Here is a 19,313-nt window from a genome sequence, read left to right as displayed (position 1 = left end):
TTTAATTCTTACAAAAATTTTTTTGGAAATTTAAAGTAGAAAAATAAACTTTAGAAGCAGAATCACAATTTTTTCTGAAACCTGCGGAAATCTACGACGACCACATTACTCAGCTCTCCATCGTCGTGGTAGAACGATCGTCTGCAGCTACAGCGGCGGAAGAACTACTTTCATATTTGAAAACAACGTCAAACATTTTCCCGCCAATACTCTCTGCCAGCCATTTATTTTTAAGAATGGTCACCTTGAGTACGTCGCACGAGAACTTGGCAAAGAGATTTGTGTGGATGGAGCGTCCCATTCCTTCGAGAATTATCAAATCCGTGTTCAGTTCCATCATCTTCTGGCCCAAATCGTAGTCTATGTATCTGTGGTGTTTCAGTGTTGAGGAGAATGAATTATATTGGAACAACCGAGGTTGTTGTAAAAATAGAAGTTAATTATATGACAAACATTACGTAGTTTGTGTTAAATGGACGTAGAGCATAATACAGTTATATTTCATACATGAAAAACACACACCCAACCAACCTTAAATCCAAACAGGGCGACCCTTGCCCACTCTCCATGACCAATAAGCGTCCGTCGTTTAGGGCAAGGTTGATGACGTCACACTGCTTGGCTAATCGTTTGGTCAGTATGATGAGTTCGTGGTACGTTACATCGTTGAGGACGGGACGAGAGTTAGCGCACAGGATGACCTTGAAAAGTTTCAATGTAGTTGCAATTAGTTGATGTTAATTAAAAGGGATGGTGCTTAGACATTTTAAATATTTTAGGAATAAAACAATCTTAAACAGCCCTTAATGATGAACAACAAGCACATGCACCACAACCGCCCATCCAGCATTTCTTCATTGATACATCCTCCTCACCTTCGAACCCATTTTCAGCAGGGCTCTGGAAAATGGGAAGATTCCAAGAATGATGTCCAGACCACTGTTGTCCACGAAGATGACCACGCATTTGTACGGGACTCCCTTTTCAACTCTCAACATCCAGCTATCAAAGTTGTCTATCAACCATGGACGTTCTAAAAATAAACGTTATTATACAGCCATGATGACGAGAAATATCAATTACAAATTTACTTCAGAGAAGTTCTCACAAGGAAGAAACTCTCTTTATATGTAGGACACAAACTTAGAAAGGACGTAAAAAAACTGACAATAACGTTGTGCATCTAGAGTGTACACCATCTAGAGTGTACACTCAAACATACATACGTGCTGTCAGAAACATTTAAACACCCAAGTGCAATCATACGTACGTTGTACACACACGCACACGAACCAGGTATTTTGTTGAGAGCTTCGTGAAAACCAAACTGCTGATATTCAATGACGGCAGTGACGGCCTTTGCACCCCAATCGAAAACATTACCAGCTAGTACTCCACGCACGAGTTCAAACCACTGCGAGTCAAAGTTCAACAGGTCAAGTTCATTTATCCGCTCTTTGAATTGAGATAGCGCTTGTTCGTTCTCCTGTTGCTTTTGCTGTGAGGCAAGTTGCAAAGAATAAGACGGGGTAATACAAATAACAATTGCATCAGTTATAAGGAAAAATGAGTGGGAAGATGATATGTAATGATAACAATAACAAAAATAGAGATGTTAACATGAACTGACCAGTGAGTAAGGGTCAACAAAATGAAATTCTTCGAGGCAGTGTTCTCTGGTGTCTAGAAGGCTACGAACGGTCAGCGAGCCGTATGAACTGCATGTCAGTGTAGTCAACCATGAATCATCATTAATGCAACTTTCAAGAATATGAATAATTAATCTATCATTCAATCAAACAGTAAACGAACACGCAATCTATCACTCACTCATCTGTACAAACAATCAAATAAAATCAATCAATCAAAACAATCAAATAACTATCCAGCAAATGAACAAGCAAACAACCAATCGACTGATCAATCGATAGACCACTGAAGAAACGAACCAAGGATTGACTCGCAGATGTTTCAATCGACTGATATACTTCTCCTTGAACTTCAGTGCTCTCTGCTCAGCATCCGACTTGCTCGGCTGAGATTGAACTGCTCTTTCGGCAAACTAGTCGTCAAAAATTTACAACTGAGGCATTCGCATGGCTTAATAAACACTAATGCATGGCACAACACACACACACAAACAAACACACACACGTCCACAAAGGCCTACTTGTTCAGTGGCATCGTGGAAACATTGCAGCCAGTACTCCCTGGCATGCTGGTCCCTGGTGAGATCAACGGTGTCGGGCACATACTTGTTAGGGTCGTTTAACAGAGGACAACAGACCAATGGCTTGGAGAATCTATCCAACTCCAACACGTCAAACTGTGCATGGATGGATAAAAATGTTGTGAATATTTGATAGATGGATGAAGGATGGATATATGGATGGATACATGGATGGAAAGATGGATAGATGGATACATGGATAAAGAACAAACTAAAACTACTGTTGTATTGTAAAGAATGTGATTGTCTAGGGCGAAATCATCATCACTATCTTCATCATCGGCATCCTCCTCATCATTAACATCATCGTTATCGAGATGGGCACGTTGTTGTTGCTGTTGTTGTTGATGGTCAGTGGGATTGTTATGAGAGCAGTGTGAAAGATGCTGAATGTTGCAATGTTGCTGGTGCTTCAGTCCAGAACTTCCAGCGTAGTTCTCGGCCCATGACGAAGTCGTTGTGCGCGTCCAACAGTACTTGCTCGTATCTGCGCGAGAGAATTAATTAGCAAATATCAAATAATTAATTAAATATCAATTAATTATCCAATTATTTTATTAATTAATTAAATTGATCAATTGATTAACATCTTCATCTTCTGTACAATTTACGGCGTTTTAGCACAATGAAAAAAAGAGTATCTTTATGCCATTTATTCTTTAAATTATAAAGAAATTTTATTATTTTCATCATAAGATACTCTAAAGATTGTCAAGCAATTTTATGTCTGACAAAAAGTTAATTAATTAATTAATTGAATAATTGATTAATTAATTAATACTGAATATTACTGAATATTAAAGAACATGAAGTACATTTAGTGACCAGTAGAAACATTTTGCACCCTCCAACTAATGAATTTTTGTTTGATTTTCAGAAAGATTACAATCGTCTCATGACTAATGCAGTGGACGTTGTAAATTAACATTGAGATGGCTATTGAACTCGTCTATTACAACTAAGATAACTGCAGACAGCTATTGAACTTTTAAATAATACAGATGGTTGAATTAAAAAGATCAATATATCAAAATAAATGAATAAATAAAAAAATGAACCTACCTTCTTCCTCACACCCCTTCAAAAAAGCCCCGATGGCTCCGAGGTAGCCCTCATGCCGAAGAAACATGGCTTGTATGCTGCCCTGTCATTGGTTAGTTTGTAACAAGTGTTTTTATTGGTCGATTGGATGGTAATCGTAACAGGTGTTGTAAGTCGTTGGCTGGTTAGTTAGTAACAAATACTACTAAAACATTAAACATCATAATAGTAATAAATTCGATATTTAAAGATTACCTGGCCAGCCCCAAACAAACAACTACACAAACATGCCCTCACCTTCGACCAGAAATTGATAGCATAGGTCATGGTGTACATGGTGATTGGATGACCTCGAATGAAGTAGCCACCGAAGAATATCCTCTCCAAGTTGTGCAGTCGAGCGTTGAGGCAAGCTATCTGGCCGATGTCGTTGCTGATGCTTATCAACAAACTTTTTGCCATGTCTGCATCTCTAAAGTTCATCGCTGTTTGTGTGTTTGTTTGTATGTGTGTGTGTGTGTATGTGTTTGTGTGTTTGTGTTTGTTTGTGTGTGTGTGTGTGTGTGTGTGTTTGTATGTGTATCAATGTTTCTACATTTGTGCGTGGGTGTATATTGTATGATAAAACGAAAAGATATGGTAACAGAGACATAACACGTGTGTATTAACCTCTTCGTGTAACTCACGTAAATAGTATAAAAAATGAAACAAAGTGCAGTAAGAGCATAACTGTGTCTACAAGAGGACAGCAAGCACAAGTTGAAACAATGCGCAAACTCCAACAAAAATAACGTACAATATCAACAACATATACAAACAACATCAACAACATATACAAACAACATCAACAACATATACAAACAACATCAACAACATATACAAACAACATCAACAACATATACAAACAACATCAACAACATATACAAACAACATCAACAACATATACAAACAACATCAACAACATATACAAACAACATCAACAACATATACAAACAACATCAACAACATATACAAACAACATCAACAACATATACAAACAACATCAACAACATATACAAACAACATCAACAACATATACAAACAACATCAACAACATATACAAACAACATCAACAACATATACAAACAACATCAACAACATATACAAACAACATCAACAAACAACGACGACGTACATTAGCGAAATTCAGAAAGAATTTTAAAACTCACGTTGCCTGTCCCTGGCTGACCTTGCTGCCTTTCCAAAACTGGAAGCAATGAGATCAGAAGGCAGATGTAAGGTCTGGTAGGCACCTCCGTAGATGTCGCCAACCAACATGTCAACATTCTTGTGCTCTCCCTGTTCCGCTAGCTGAAGCAATTCATCAAATCCCTAATGCATGGAAACAATTTCAAATGTTTAAGAAAGTTAGAAAGATTTATGTAGAGAGGTTGTGGATGTTATGTTTCGATATATTTATGTCACAGGTATTAATGCAGGCTTGTGAAGTGGATGATAAGCAAGATGACCTTGGCGTTGGTCAACAGTGACCCGAGACCCCAGAACGTTCCACCCCCCAGTGACGACCCACCAATCCTCTCAAACTCCGTCTCTGAGGAGACCTGCAGTGTGGTTATGGTAGGAGGAAAGTCACGAACAAAATGGTGGCAATGCTGATGAAAAGTTTGTGTTGCAAGCACGAATCAATGACCATGAAGATGATGACGCTCTGGTGACAAAGAGCAAATTAAGCTGACGGAGATGAAGAGCAAGCAGGTCAAAAGATTAAGTCAGAAACATTTGCATGAAAATAGAATAGATAAAAATAATACACGCGGAGATCATACTAGCCTTAATAAGGCTAACACCTGATCCAATATTGACAAGGAGGTATGGAAAAATGGAATCTCCATCTATTTTAAGAAATCGATAGTCGGGATTTCCAGGTTTGTTGAATACAAATGCTTCATCCGGAATGTTTTTCAGGAGGAAATTGCATCCTTTGATGAGGCACTCCATCTCATCTTCCTTGTCAACCCTGTTGCAATTTCATCAAACAAACACTTCTGTAACTTTATGAGTCTTGAGAGGTAGTCAACAAAAATGAAAAAAAATTATTCAATAAAGTTCAATTTCATTTTTATTATCCCACCCCACAGCATTTTTTTCTTCGACGCTAGCACACTTTTTAATATCCACGCCAACGTGAGTTGCTCATTTACTTTCAATTAACTTAAGATCAAATTTTAACCATAAGAGCTGCTTCCCTTAGAACTGATGCATACAAACAAACACAAGTAAGCGTACAAACGCGATGCACCATACGATGGAAGTGAGGAAGTACAATCTCAGAGTTCAGCGTAAATAACATTCATTCAATGTCTCTCTTTTCATGAATATATGGCATAGGACAGCATCGTACGTAAATCTATTACATTAACTAACTGAACTCCCAGTTTATTGCACAAGAGATCTTTGAACTTGTAAGCCCCGCCTCCTGTCACCTTGATGACCTTGCCCTTCATGTGTTCCTGAGTGCCAACGAGGTGCTTGCGGATGAAGTCGATGCACGTCTCCATGTACCTGCAATGGAAAGTTATCAGCCGGTAGTTTAAAAAAAATTAGAAAATGATGTTACTAGAAACACAAAAAGCTATAAATAGAAACAAAAGATAACAAAAAAAACGACCTGCTTTCAAATTTCACAAATCTCAACTCATCTCTCATTTCATCCGTTTCAACGACTTTGTACACTCCGCCATTGCTTGACTTTAATTAAATATTCGCAGATTTTTACAAAATATTATTTTAATTATATCAAAAAGAAAAAACAAATAAGTTAATTTTAGTTTAGTAATAATTGTAATAATTAATAATCTATATAAATAATTTATATTAATAATAAATAATAATTTTAATAATCTCAGAATGACAGAGTGAATAGGATGGCAGACCTCAGTTGATTCCAACGCAAGTGGCTTCTTCTTCGAAACAGTGGAATAGTATGCCAGCTTAGCAAGTGAACCGCCTGAATGGCAAACAAGAAGGTTAGGAATTTATAGGATGATGGTGATAAATTATTGAGATGGTGTTGTAAAGTTATCAAAATTATAAGAACCAACAAATATAAACAGATGAAAAATAAATAATTAAAAAAATGAATTAACCAGTAAACGACAAACTAATAAAAAAAACCAACCAACATCCAATGAAAACCTAACACCTCTTACATTATTACAACCAATGGTAGGATTATTTCTAAAATATTTACAGACCAAACAGATATCAATATTAAAATTGACACTATGCTGTGCTTTCGTGCTCATATTAAATGTTATGGGGAGAACTTTTTAAGATAGTTTATCTATTCATTCATTTATTTATCTAATTATCTATCTATAAATTTTTCATGATCCACCTTAAAATTAATTAATGAATTAAAGACATTACTTAAGAAGTAATATTACTTAATTTATGACAAAATTTTCCAATTCTAAAAGTTCACTCCTTACAATTGACATGCATGATTATACATAATCAAGAACATGAGCAAACAAATATGGGATATTCAACAAACAGAATATAAGTATACATCACACACACACCAAACACACAAACATACGCATACACACGCACATATATACGATACAAATTGCTACATTCATACTTATAGAAAAGTATATCAAATAACTGTTTGAACTGATCATTCTACATGCAAGAACTGACATATTTTGAAACTCTGAACTATAAACTGTGAACAACTTGTAGTGTCATTATACAGAACGACACATGCACTTACATGAAGATACATTATATATATATGTGTGTGCGTATAAATATAACTGTTAAGAAATAGTTATTCCTTAATATATATATATATATATATATATATATATAAACTTATAACTTATATACACTATACATATAATTGTTATTTAATAATTTTAAGAAATCAGTAAACTGACAAAAACTGAAAATGCTGTAATATTTCTTGATAATTGTGTCTACAACAGTCTTAACCTTAATTTGATATATATATATATATATATATATATATATATATATATATATATATGGCTGAGTGTATATATGTATATATATATATATACACACACATATATATATTTGCTTAATAATATATTTGCTTTGTCATTACATAGTACATATGATTCTCTTTCTTACTACATCTATTAAATATGTGTATTGTGTTAAATATATCAACATACAAGTACGATAAACTATAAAATTATATGACATTATGATGAATAGATTGACAGATTCGAAGCATTGCTTAGCAGTGGATAAAAATATCTAAATAATTAATAATAGGAATAAGCTGTATAATATTATAAATATATTAAAGAATGATTTTTACTATTACAAGCTACAACAACACTAAGTGTCTGTTTTACACTTTACTCAACTGTATGATGGCGGATGGATGGGTGTCTCATTTCTTCATTATATATATAGATTCATTATATACATATTAGGGATGCACCGGATTCAGGTTTTTCAAATCCGGCCGGGGCCGGACTTGGCCGGATTTAAAATTCAAAAACCGGCCGGGGCCGGATTTTTGTTACCATTTTACATACGTTAGAAAAAATACTCACATTTACGGTTATCTACATGTTGAACATCAAAAAATAACACCAAGCAAAAAGTTATTTAATTCAAATATATGAATAAGTTGTGTGATACGCCAAATTCTGTACATAAAGATCAGCTTATAATTTATGCATATTTGCATAACCCATGTTAAAGCACAAAGAAAATTGTCCAGCTCACCGCACAATTAGTGATGTTGTAATTATGTGTCATGTATACCTAACCTAACCTTTAACATACCATGTTCTTAAATTATGTGCTTATGTATCTCTCTCTCTCTCTCTCTCTCTTTCTACATATATATATATATATATATATATATATATATATATATATATATATATAACTCATTCATTCTGAAGGATTCATTCTGAATCGAAATATGGCCTTATTTGCAGCATAAATTCGGAAAATAAATTTATTTTGAATTTTAATAAACTAAACTTTCACCAAAAATCTTTAGTGAGAAAAATTGAAAAAAACTAACTACAAACATATTAACGCAAAACATTCGGTAAAATTTATAGAATATTGTAAAAATTATGGTCTATTACCAACATATATATATATATATATATATACATGTTGGTAATAGACCATAATTAATTATATATATATATATATATATATAGTATATATATATATATATATACAGTATTGTATGAATTTTACCGAATTGTTGGCATTAATTAATTTAAAGTTATCTTTTCAATTTCCTTTACTAGAATTTTCTGGAAATTGTTCAATTTGTTAAAAATATAATTATCCAAGTCCATCATGAAAATTTAATGAAACTGTTGTTATCCAAATTCATTATGCAGATTGGGCCTTATTTGGATTTTCAGTGCATGTTTGGTTCATAACTTTATGTAGTTTCTTTAAACACAGCAAAGTTCTTCAGCAAAATTTATCAGCTAGTGTAGTATTCTTCATTTTTGTTGTTGTCATTCCTTTGTTCTTCATTGTTATTGAAGTTAGTATTCTATTATCATTCTTCGTTAGATGTTTATTTGGGGTTTATTGATATCTATTACAATAGCTTCTGTATGACAGCTTCTGTAATTTTTAAATGTATTGTGTTGGTGTTGACGATATCCTCGTCTCATATCTTGTATTCAGTATTATTGTGATGTCATATGCTTTTTTTTAACTACCAGTTATTAAGCCTTCTTCAGGTAGTTAAAAAAAAGTTTAAAAAATCACCCTGTTACAGAAGGTGATTAAATTTAAACTGATGACAAAAAATTTCTTCACTAATCGAAATTGACAAAAAATTAGTGATTAATTAAGCAACCTAACATTATCAGTATTAACAAGAAAGAAAGAAATCTGATAAAATAAAACCCAACCAATATCTATGGCAAATCTTTTTGCATTTCTCAAATGTTTGAAAACTTCACAGGTAGCTAGGTCGAGATTATTTTTCAAGTGATTCTTTTTAGTTTTGTTAGCCATATTAATAAAATTGAAAAAAAAACAAATAACTTTTAATTAAAATGTGCTAAGATTAAATTAGTGTCCTAACAAAGACAAAATTCTTACACCAAAATCATAATCTTATTTATTTTGGTAAAAAATGAAAAGTGAACAGTAGTTATTAAAAATATCAAATTAATTGTTTAGCGTCAACTTTAATATTTTAAAAAAATACATGTTTTACAATAACTACTATTTAATATATTAGTTTTTTTAACTTTTAATAATAATTTTTTTAATCTTAATTTTATGCTTCGCAAATAATTAACTTTCTTATCTTTGGTTACACGACCATTTTGTTATCCATTAATATGTTGTTTAGCCCGTTGTTCGCTGATTGCTTAACTAATCTTGTGCTCGCGGTAGCATTTGTTCGGATTTTCTAAAGTTTCAAGTTAAAATTCTTCATTCCAGTTTTTCTGTGAATTTTCAGATCGAAAGTGAAAAGTCCGTTACTCAAGAACATCTGAGGTCATTTTCGATTTTCCGGTTCTGTTTTCTCATTTCTGTTGCTGTTTAATTTTGGTTTAGTTGGCTCTTCTCATCATGTATGTTATTTTATTTATTTATGTAATATACTAAAAACTAATTAACCATTGAAATAGGTTATCTGTATTTAAGTTGCAATGCTTTATATTTAAAATATAATTTTAAATGTTTCATCATCATCGATCAATTAAAATTAACAAAATGACGAAACAGCGGAAACACAAATAACAAAACTCAAAAGCCTTCATTTGTATGACATTTTCAATCATGCAACAATCAGTTCATTTTATAAAATATTAAATTAAATGTTCTTTAAAACTTAAAATTGATAGTTTAATAACTTTAATTTAATAATCAAACAAAGTAAATAAATAAACTAAAGTGCATATATATTTAATAAATGATTCATTAATATTTTTCATTTTCACTTTCAACCCAAATAATTATTTTGAAAATTACAAAAAATGTGTATATCTATCCTACCTGACTGGCTGCTGATCTGTTTGCTTCCCTTCCGTTCATTTCTGTCATCTCTATCCAGTAAAACTAAAAGAAACTTAAATACCATCATTCAGTAAATAATACAAAACATTTAATATTATTAATATATTATTACAAAACATAACTCAATAGATCTTACTTTGTATAATTGTAATCAATTTCCAGGAATCTTTAAAAAAATCATTAGTCCAGTAATTCGTGAATTACGAGTGAAATGACTTAAAATTTGAATTATCAAATATAATGATCTGTATCTTAATTTATTTCAATAGTTATTCACATCAGCCAAAAAGAGTCAAAGCTAGATTTATGAATTTTGATTTTTAAACTGTCACGATATCTAAAGTTTATTTAAAAGATTGAATAAGTAAAATTTGTTCTCAGGAGTTAGTTTAGCATGATGATGTCTCCATAGCTGAAGATGTCTAACAAATCTAGCTAAATGGTTTATATTTGTGTTTGTAGGTAAACTAAAATTGAAACAAGTTTATGCCATGAATTCAACCAAATTATTTTATATCACATTACATTGGTTCAAAACATTATTTTATTTTAATTATAGTTTGTTGATTGGTATGATTTTAAACATTTGAAACGATTGAAACCTGAATTCACCTAACGTGTTAATTAAAGTTGGACCTGAGAACTATTCCCAGCACTATGTATTTGTGGACAACTCAATTTAAAATTAATGTTCCTAAACTTTGTAATATATATGTGTATATTTATTTATTTATATTTATTATTAATATTAATTATTTTTTTCTGAGTTTGGTAAGGGTTTTTAAATTGCCCTGTCTTTTTATAGTTTTTTACTGAGCTTCCAGTCCAGAAGTCAATCATGTCATCTTAAAGTTTGCATGTGAATAATTGTCGTGAGTGGTTACAATGGCGCGGAATCTTCCATGTTAACATTTAGGTTCAGGCGCTATAATTCAATTCCTAATTCAAAACCGTATTCATGTTTATAAAACATATGCTGGCAACAATATAATAAATATTTAATAGTTTAATTTAACATTTGAGAGACGAGACGAATACATCAAAATTTATGTATTCTTGAAAATTATTTGATGGTGTCATTTTAGTTTTGTGGCAGATGTGACCTTCGAATATAGAAAAAAAATTCTGCCCCATGTTCCCTAGCTTTCCGCTAACTGATTACTTTCATATTGGATTCATGTTCTTGCCCTTGTGCAGTCCCGCCAACGATCTATTCCTCGGTACATTCTCCAATTCGTTTTTGCCATACGGCTCGTTTCCAAACGGTTGTCCCAGTTTCAGAACAACTTCATTTTTTCAGCAATTGTTTCATCTTGGTTCTGAACAAAGATATAATTCTTTATGGTCTCGTAAAATGTTTCATAGAAATGCAGTCTCACACGTTCATTACCAATCAAACCAAAACAGTTTATGTTAATATAATTTGATTTACCAAGCTTTGCGTTATTCGATTAATTCATAAATTTTGAACAAATAGAAGCTGAAATTATGGAGCGTCTGACCGGAGTGCTGGCACTTCTTCGCCGTTAATAGATGCCTAAGTACTTGCGACTCGATGCCGAGTCTGTCAATCTTTAAAGCGGTCGTTGACATTGGTTGTGCGCTTTGGTTGTACATTTAAACGTGGTCGAAACTGTGAAAAATTTAGATATCCGCCTCGGATCAATGATAAAGATGAAACATTATTGACACCGAGTTAATATTTTCTACCACGGCTAGTCGGAAATGATTTGAGAGGTTTGTCACGTTGATGTTAACTAAAATACTTCCGTTACAAAATATCCGCAATTTAATAATGTCCGAAAAGTTACAATAGTCCGTGTTAGGATGACTGGCATCATGTATAAGTTCAAGAGTATCTAAATTCAAACTACATATTTGATCAAAGGTGAGAAATATGGGACATTTCGTACCAAGAAATCATAAAATCAAATACTTGTTTGCACATAAGCCATATTGCAGATCTTTTTAGATCGACTGCTTGTATGTTTTGTTGGAAAATAAAATAAGTTACACGTTTTGGCTGTATTGGCCTGTTATGTTCAAAACCAAAATTTGGAAAATTTAATAACTTTTTATTAATTATACATTGACACTAAGTTAACACACGTTCTATCGAAAACACTAAGAAAAATTATCATCAAAATGCTTGATTTTGAATGATGCTCACGTTTTTATTTGCAAGTCTGGTGCTTTAATAGACAACTCCAGGCAGGAATGAATGTGTGGATATGTGTGTGTCTAAATGTTAAATATATGTGCTGTTTTGGTTACGACGTTAAGTTTACCTTATTTGATATTTGCAACTGAAACAGTCTTTTATACGCATACATACATTTTAAATTTACGCTTTTATGATGACATGAAAATGAAAATCGGCGCCTCCTGTACAATAAATTCTACCTGTAGCTGGATAACCTTTGCGTTCGATACATTTTTGAGCTGTCTTAGCTAAAATTTAAACAGATGAGTAAGTGCTTAAAAATCTTAATCAAGTTGACATACAACTAAACATTAAAATGTTTACTTTCTATACATTAATTATATATTTCGCATGAAATTATTGATCTGAACATTCCCAAGTGTACTCAAACTTTAAAATTGCTCTTAAGAACGCCTTCAGTTATGTCGGTTTTTTGTGACTAGGGACGAATCATTTTCACATTAAAATCAAGACTAAATTTTTTTTCTTCAGTTGAGCCATTAAATTTTAGCATAATTTGGCGAAGTAAAACGTTCCAATACCAGAAAAGAAACTCGCATAAATTAAAGGCTCAAAATTATGTAGTAGAATTATTATTTACAAATTTTGTGTTAAATGAAAAAATGTTCGAAGGCATATCTATTGGCGTTTTTATTTATAGAGATTTCTGTTCCGAACAGCACTATGAAATTTCTTTAATCAGTTGCTATGCGAATTTTTAAAGTGTTTGTAATCAAAGTCCCGTTTAATTCTCCTTATTTTCGTCACATTTGGTTCAGGGAATCGATTTGCGTTGATGTGGCTTATGCATGATATAACGCATGCAAGAGATCTAAGTCCAGATGCTCAACTGTCGTCAGTTAAGTTTTTCGGTCGATAAAATGGACAAAATTTTGTTTCTATTAAACTGATCACCAAAAATTAACGTTTGAAAATATTCATATGTAGACATATTCAAGGTAATGAGACTTGACCGACCAAATAGTGAAAATTTCATATCTATCGCTGTCCAACGTGATAAAACTCCTATCGTTTTTTAATTTAGACTAGAAGATGGACGAAAGAACATTGGATGTTGATAGCAGTATGGATATTCATTCAGGTAATCAATTTATCAGCGGATCAGATCCCTCAATCCGTTCTAATCCGTTTTTTGGCCAGGTTTGTTCTCGGAACTTGGTATCTTGTTTTTTGGCTTAATAAAAATTTCATTTGACCCGCGCTTTGAAGTTATTTAAAAAATGTTGGAATTAAATTAAATGTTGCCGGTAGGTGGAACCTATGATTGGCGGAAATGCCAGCTTTTCATGCGATCCATTCAATTATGAGCAATGTCTTTCTGATGACCCACACATTATGGAGTCAGCCCTCGATACCATTTTATGCGTGAATGATGAAGAAGAAGTCGTTGATGAACCGTATGATGTACATTTTAGCGCATTGTAAGTGTTCGCATTGTTAAGAATTTTAAAATTTGTAGTAATTTTCATAAATTGTCGCAAGAGATCATCAATCATGTTTACCGCAGTTTAATAGTTTCATCATTGTTCTGTCATTGGTTTTCGTTTCATTATAAGCATATCAAACAACCTTTTGTCTCACTCCAACAACTAACAAACATATTAAAAAATAAACCGTTTTAATAACTCTGATTATCATTCGAATGGATTCGATTCTGCTAATTTTTCATACCTGTTAACTAAAAACCCAAAGCAACAGAGTAAACGATGAGGAAGTTTCCGATTCCTTTGAGGATAACAGAGAGGAAGAGGAGATTGAGGTGATTGTTGCTGTGTTATATTCTGAAGTCTTTTTGGTTTATTAAGGTTTTGTTATGTCACTTATGCATTATCAAAAAATTTTTTATCAAGAGCTCGCGTTCAAAAAAATATAATATGCGAAAAAAGAGAAGGACCATCGATGATGATACTTACATATACTACGAGTCACCAGTGCCCAGAAAAACGAAATGTAAAAGGCCTGCTAAAAAGCAAAATCCTGAGAAAAAAGTATTTTATTTATTAAGTACTTGAAATATTTTATTTTACAAATTTACACCATTTCTAGACTGCCCCTCAATCGAAAAGTGTAAAATCTGTTAGCGTCGATATTCATGATACAGAATCTAAAGTTAGTGAGGCTGCGCTTTCGGATTCGGAGAAGTCTGATCATAAATTGAGTGAGAACAAGAGGTTGACGAGGAGACAGTCCAGATTATCCGGAATCAAACCTATGGTTCAAAAATTTGATGAAAACGTTCCTAACAAATGTAGGAAGTCCTCTAAAAAGAATGATCGCACAAAACAAGATTCCGATTATGAAATCTCTGATGATGAAAAGGACGATGTTAGTGATGATGAAGATGATGAGAATAAAGACGAAAAAGATGATACCGCTGACGATGATAAAGTCAAATCAAAAATTGTTGTTAACGTTTCCAAACGTAACTTCATATCCCTTAGAAACACTAATAAAATATTGAATGAAAGGAATGACAAATAAGATGTTTGATCAAAATGAAGGTAAAGATACGAATTTAGCCATGAAAGCGGTAGTGACGATTATAAAGGATAGAGACTTTCCCGCAGAGGCAAAAAAGCAGAATGTTAATAGTTCAAGAAAGTCTAAAGGCGTGAGAACTGATGTCAAGAATGTTGATTCTTATGATTTAAAAACTGGTTCAGAGCAAAATGACAGTTACGACAATAATGAAGTTAGCGAGAATGATGATAACAACGAGATTAACCTCAGTCAACAAGATCAGAATGAAAGTGATAATGAATCGTCCAAAGTGAAATGTAAAGCCAAAGACACATCTAACATTAAAAAAAATCAAGTAATTAATATTTATTAATGTATAATTAAAACAAAACTCTAATTTAACTTAAACATTTTTTTATTGATAACACATAAGAATTCTGAACGTGAGTCGATTTTCTCCTTGTGGGACAAGACTGTTGTAAAGGATGAACCTTTTGCTAATACTGGTAATGCAGCGTCAACCTTTTTCAATATTATGAATAAATTAATAACAATTACGTAATGTCATTTTTGCATCCAGCATTATATAATTTAATTTGTAGGAGACAAGTTCGTTGACTAATTTATATTTGTTCTGTAAAGCCATTTTTAAATTTATATAAACGACAGAAAAGAACGACAGGCCAACAAAGCAAGTTTCTACTAGAGAAAAATTTGATTCTCAGGCATCGGAATCTAAAGAAGTACTTTCCATTTTTTGTTTTTTTTTTAATTTTTCCTGAAAAATCCTCCCCTTGCGTTCAAAAATGACTAGTGCATATCTGTCTTCATTCAACCAAATGAATTTGTCCTTGTGGCTATTCAAATTAGATTTTAAGTATCAAATTAAGGAATATAATATGCTTTCTCCACATCACAAAAAAGTTGTGTGCACAAAAAATAATTACAACTGTGCTTGTGTGTGTGTGTGTGTTTGATTGATTGATTGATTTGTTGCTAATTGATTGATTTGTTACTGATTGATTGATTTGAAGTTGGTTGATTGATTGTTTGTTTGATCATTTTAATTTTAAATGCTTCTGCGTTTTGTGTGACAGCTAAAATTAAAACACGCTAAATCCAAGAGTTCAAATTACAGTAGTATCTCTATGTAATCACAAAAAATAGTAGTGTTCATAATAAAAGTTGTACTTCTAGGATTTCCATAACATAACCAGACGGGATGAGTGGAATTTGAATGATTAGAAGATTTTATGGTTCTAATGTGAAAATTGAAAATGTTTTACATGATAATATGAAACCATAAAGATAGTTATGAGTAAGAACTAGATCATACGAAGATGAAGTGAACAAATATTAGGCTAGATTACCAAATAAAAATGCGTAAATTTGAACTGATTCTAAAATGAGTTTGGTGAACACGAAGTTGTTGAGAATTTGAAACTCTGATGTGGATCGATGATTTGTTTTTTAATTTGTTTTGAAATTTGTTTTGTTTGCTTGCTTGCCATCCGATCTTCATTCATATATCACCTTCATAATTCAGCCAACCGTTAAAGTAAAGTCTGTAGAAGGAAGTAAAAAATCTCCAGCTGCTCAGTCACTTTCAAATAAAACAAATGAAAAACTTAAGCAGGTATCAAATAATTTTTCGTTCAGTTTGGTTCAGACTGTTTTATATAGATTTAATTTTCTGAAATTTTTGGAAACCAACAACTGTTTGTGCGGTCAACCGTTATTTGAATCAAATTCAATGTCGTATTGTTGGTCTGGTTAAGTTGATATATAATTTTCAAACAAAAATTTTTTATAAATTAATAGAACGAAAAATAAATCGACTAATAAATGAAAATAATAAATCGACCATTAAATAAAATTTCTACTAACGCACAGGTCAACAAAACTTCTCTAGCCAAAGCTCCGAGTTCATCAGATAAGAACGTTAATCTAAAGACAGCAAGAATCGACTTAAATACTAGTAGCACTAACGAATCAGATTCAAAATCTAAATCCAAAACAATATCCCTATCAGCTTTCGTGAAAGGAACTTCTAAAAAGGGGGGTAAGACCTGCAGAGGACCTGGATGTGAGAAACCCGTGCCCTCTAATCAGAAATCCCTCTACTGTTCTAACGCCTGTCTCGATAAATATGCTCTTTATTGCATTCAAATCATTACTCAAGAAAGGTCAATACTTTTATTTAGAACTTTATCCTAATTTTAAAAAAATAAATTATTCAAGAAAATGCTTTTGCCCATCAAAATCTAAAATTATTAATTTGTCAACATTTACTCGCAAACCATAATAACCTCTAAATTTAAAACACTAAAGAGTCCGCTTGGGACACAAATCAGCTGATTACAGCAACGACAGAGTTGTAGTTCTTGAGAGACAGACGGGTAAAATATTGACCGGCCCGATGGCTCCCACCGAAAAAACACTGGCTGCCTGGCTGTTGAGACATCCATCTTTTGAAGTCATGCTTTCAATGAACAATCTCCAGGAACCTGCTGCTGTTGAAAGTTTGTTTTATATGCTTTTATTGCGTGTCGAAGCCGCTTATATATGGAAGTTGATCAGTCACTGTTTATAATCGTTTGCTATTAAATTTTTTTTATTAATCAATCGTTCTATTTTGTTATTCAGTTTTTAACAAAACGCATTGTTGAATATCCCTAATTACTTTCCAAACTCTACACTAGAAGAAGCAAAGAAAGCGACGATGCAGTCAGCTGCAGAGAAGAAGCAGCCCACCACTCTTCTCGACAAACCACCAGACAGTTCTGATTTAACTAGAGATATCAAGTTGATGACTGCAAAGTTCACCAATCAAAAGTCTACAACATCCCAGGTAGCAAGCAATCCCAAAGTTGGTCTCAGTGCTGCTTCGTCCAGTGGCAAGGGTCCCGATCCAACTCGTATATCCGTCAGGAATGTATTGAGAGAGTCTCTTTCTAAAAGGTGCTGAGTCTTGCTCTTCATCAGTTGTTAAATTTTTTCTTTTAAGCTACCCAGCCACTAGAAAGAAAGACTAGACCTCTGATACTTCTGGAGCCCTTTAGTTGTTAATTAATTTTTGAACATCAAAGTTTAGTGCAGGATAGAAATATTAATTATTCATTTGGGTCTTATTGGTTTGTAATTAACTGAAAGATTATCGACAATTATCACTTATAATGATTGATATATCGTTTATCATTCACAATGATACTCTATCACTACTACTTACATTATTAAAAGTATTCAATAAAAAAATCCTTAATGTAAACTTTTTATGTCATATCCAATCAGAGCAAACAATTGCGATGACGTCATGGTTTCAGCAAATGAAATCAAATCCCTAGCCATGGATATTGAAGAGAGTATGTTTGCAGCATGTGATGGCGTGACGTCTAAATATAAATACAAGTTCAAGGCTATCATCACCCAATTAAAAGATCCCAATAATAAAGTCTGTTTACTTATTGTGCTGTTAACAAATATTTCCTGAATTTTTTTCATAATTTATTAAAGTAATGTTTATAACAACATAGTATATTTGCCGCTTATACCTGCAGGGTTTTTTTCGACGACTGCTGTTTGGGGAGCTTCAACCTCAGCCGCTGGTGCAGCTGTCCAATGAGAAGATTGCTTCGAAGGAGCTTGCTGTCTGGAATGAAGATTCCACGATGGTATGTGCATTATTCCTTCGTTCGTTTGTTCAGATTTTTGAAGACGTTTTAGCACGTTTCCGACTATCTCTGTGCTATTATTCAAGAGTACTTTTTCGCTATTATTATTTCTATTGTTTTTATTGATCGTTTTAATAGTTGTAAGGTTTTTCTGATCAGGCAAACTTTTACTAATCATGACGTGAAGAAAGATTTAATATTCTGACTATATTTTTTGATTCATTTAATATTCTGATCATTATTTTATAGTTTCATTGATTATTTATTGTTGCAGGCAGTTCTTAATGCACCGGAGATCAGTCTCTCTGCTGCTTCTTTAGAGGTCTTTTGCTTACTTGTTACTATGTTTTCGTTTTCATCTATTCACACTTATGTTATATGTTAATATAATTGAGTGAAATATTGTAGCTGATGTACATGGTTAAATATTAATGCTTATGATTGTATAGAATGAAGTATTCATTCTACGATTTTATCTGTATTCATTTATTAAATATGATTAAATTTCATTTATATCTTGTCTTCTAAGCTTTTATGAATATAAATTTGCTATTATTTATTTTATGTTTAAAATTGTGTCTGCCAATGATAACCACTACAGATCAACAAATCGCCACAGCACCAGCAG

General features: G+C 32.5%; 1 protein-coding gene across 1 annotated transcript; it reads right to left on the bottom strand.

The window, feature by feature from the left end:
- Positions 1–109: 109 nt before the first annotated feature.
- Positions 110–9,316, bottom strand: HELRODRAFT_109215 (hypothetical protein; the record flags this gene model as incomplete). The annotated part of the gene is made up of 17 exons (XM_009012955.1): positions 110–368; positions 532–701; positions 876–1,033; positions 1,294–1,498; positions 1,631–1,718; positions 1,950–2,062; positions 2,171–2,326; positions 2,452–2,717; positions 3,293–3,374; positions 3,569–3,741; positions 4,480–4,642; positions 4,780–4,862; positions 5,098–5,288; positions 5,696–5,833; positions 5,940–6,019; positions 6,205–6,278; positions 9,211–9,316. 17 exons carry the CDS (start codon positions 9,314–9,316, stop codon positions 110–112), a joined length of 2,505 nt encoding a protein of 834 aa, XP_009011203.1.
- Between the last annotated feature and the right edge of the window lie 9,997 nt (positions 9,317–19,313).

Source organism: Helobdella robusta (assembly GCF_000326865.2).
Source record: "Helobdella robusta unplaced genomic scaffold HELROscaffold_11, whole genome shotgun sequence".
NCBI classification, from domain to species: domain Eukaryota; kingdom Metazoa; phylum Annelida; class Clitellata; order Rhynchobdellida; family Glossiphoniidae; genus Helobdella; species Helobdella robusta.
The sequence above is the reverse complement of the archived record's forward strand: the minus strand, read 5'-3'. Positions and strand labels throughout refer to the sequence as shown.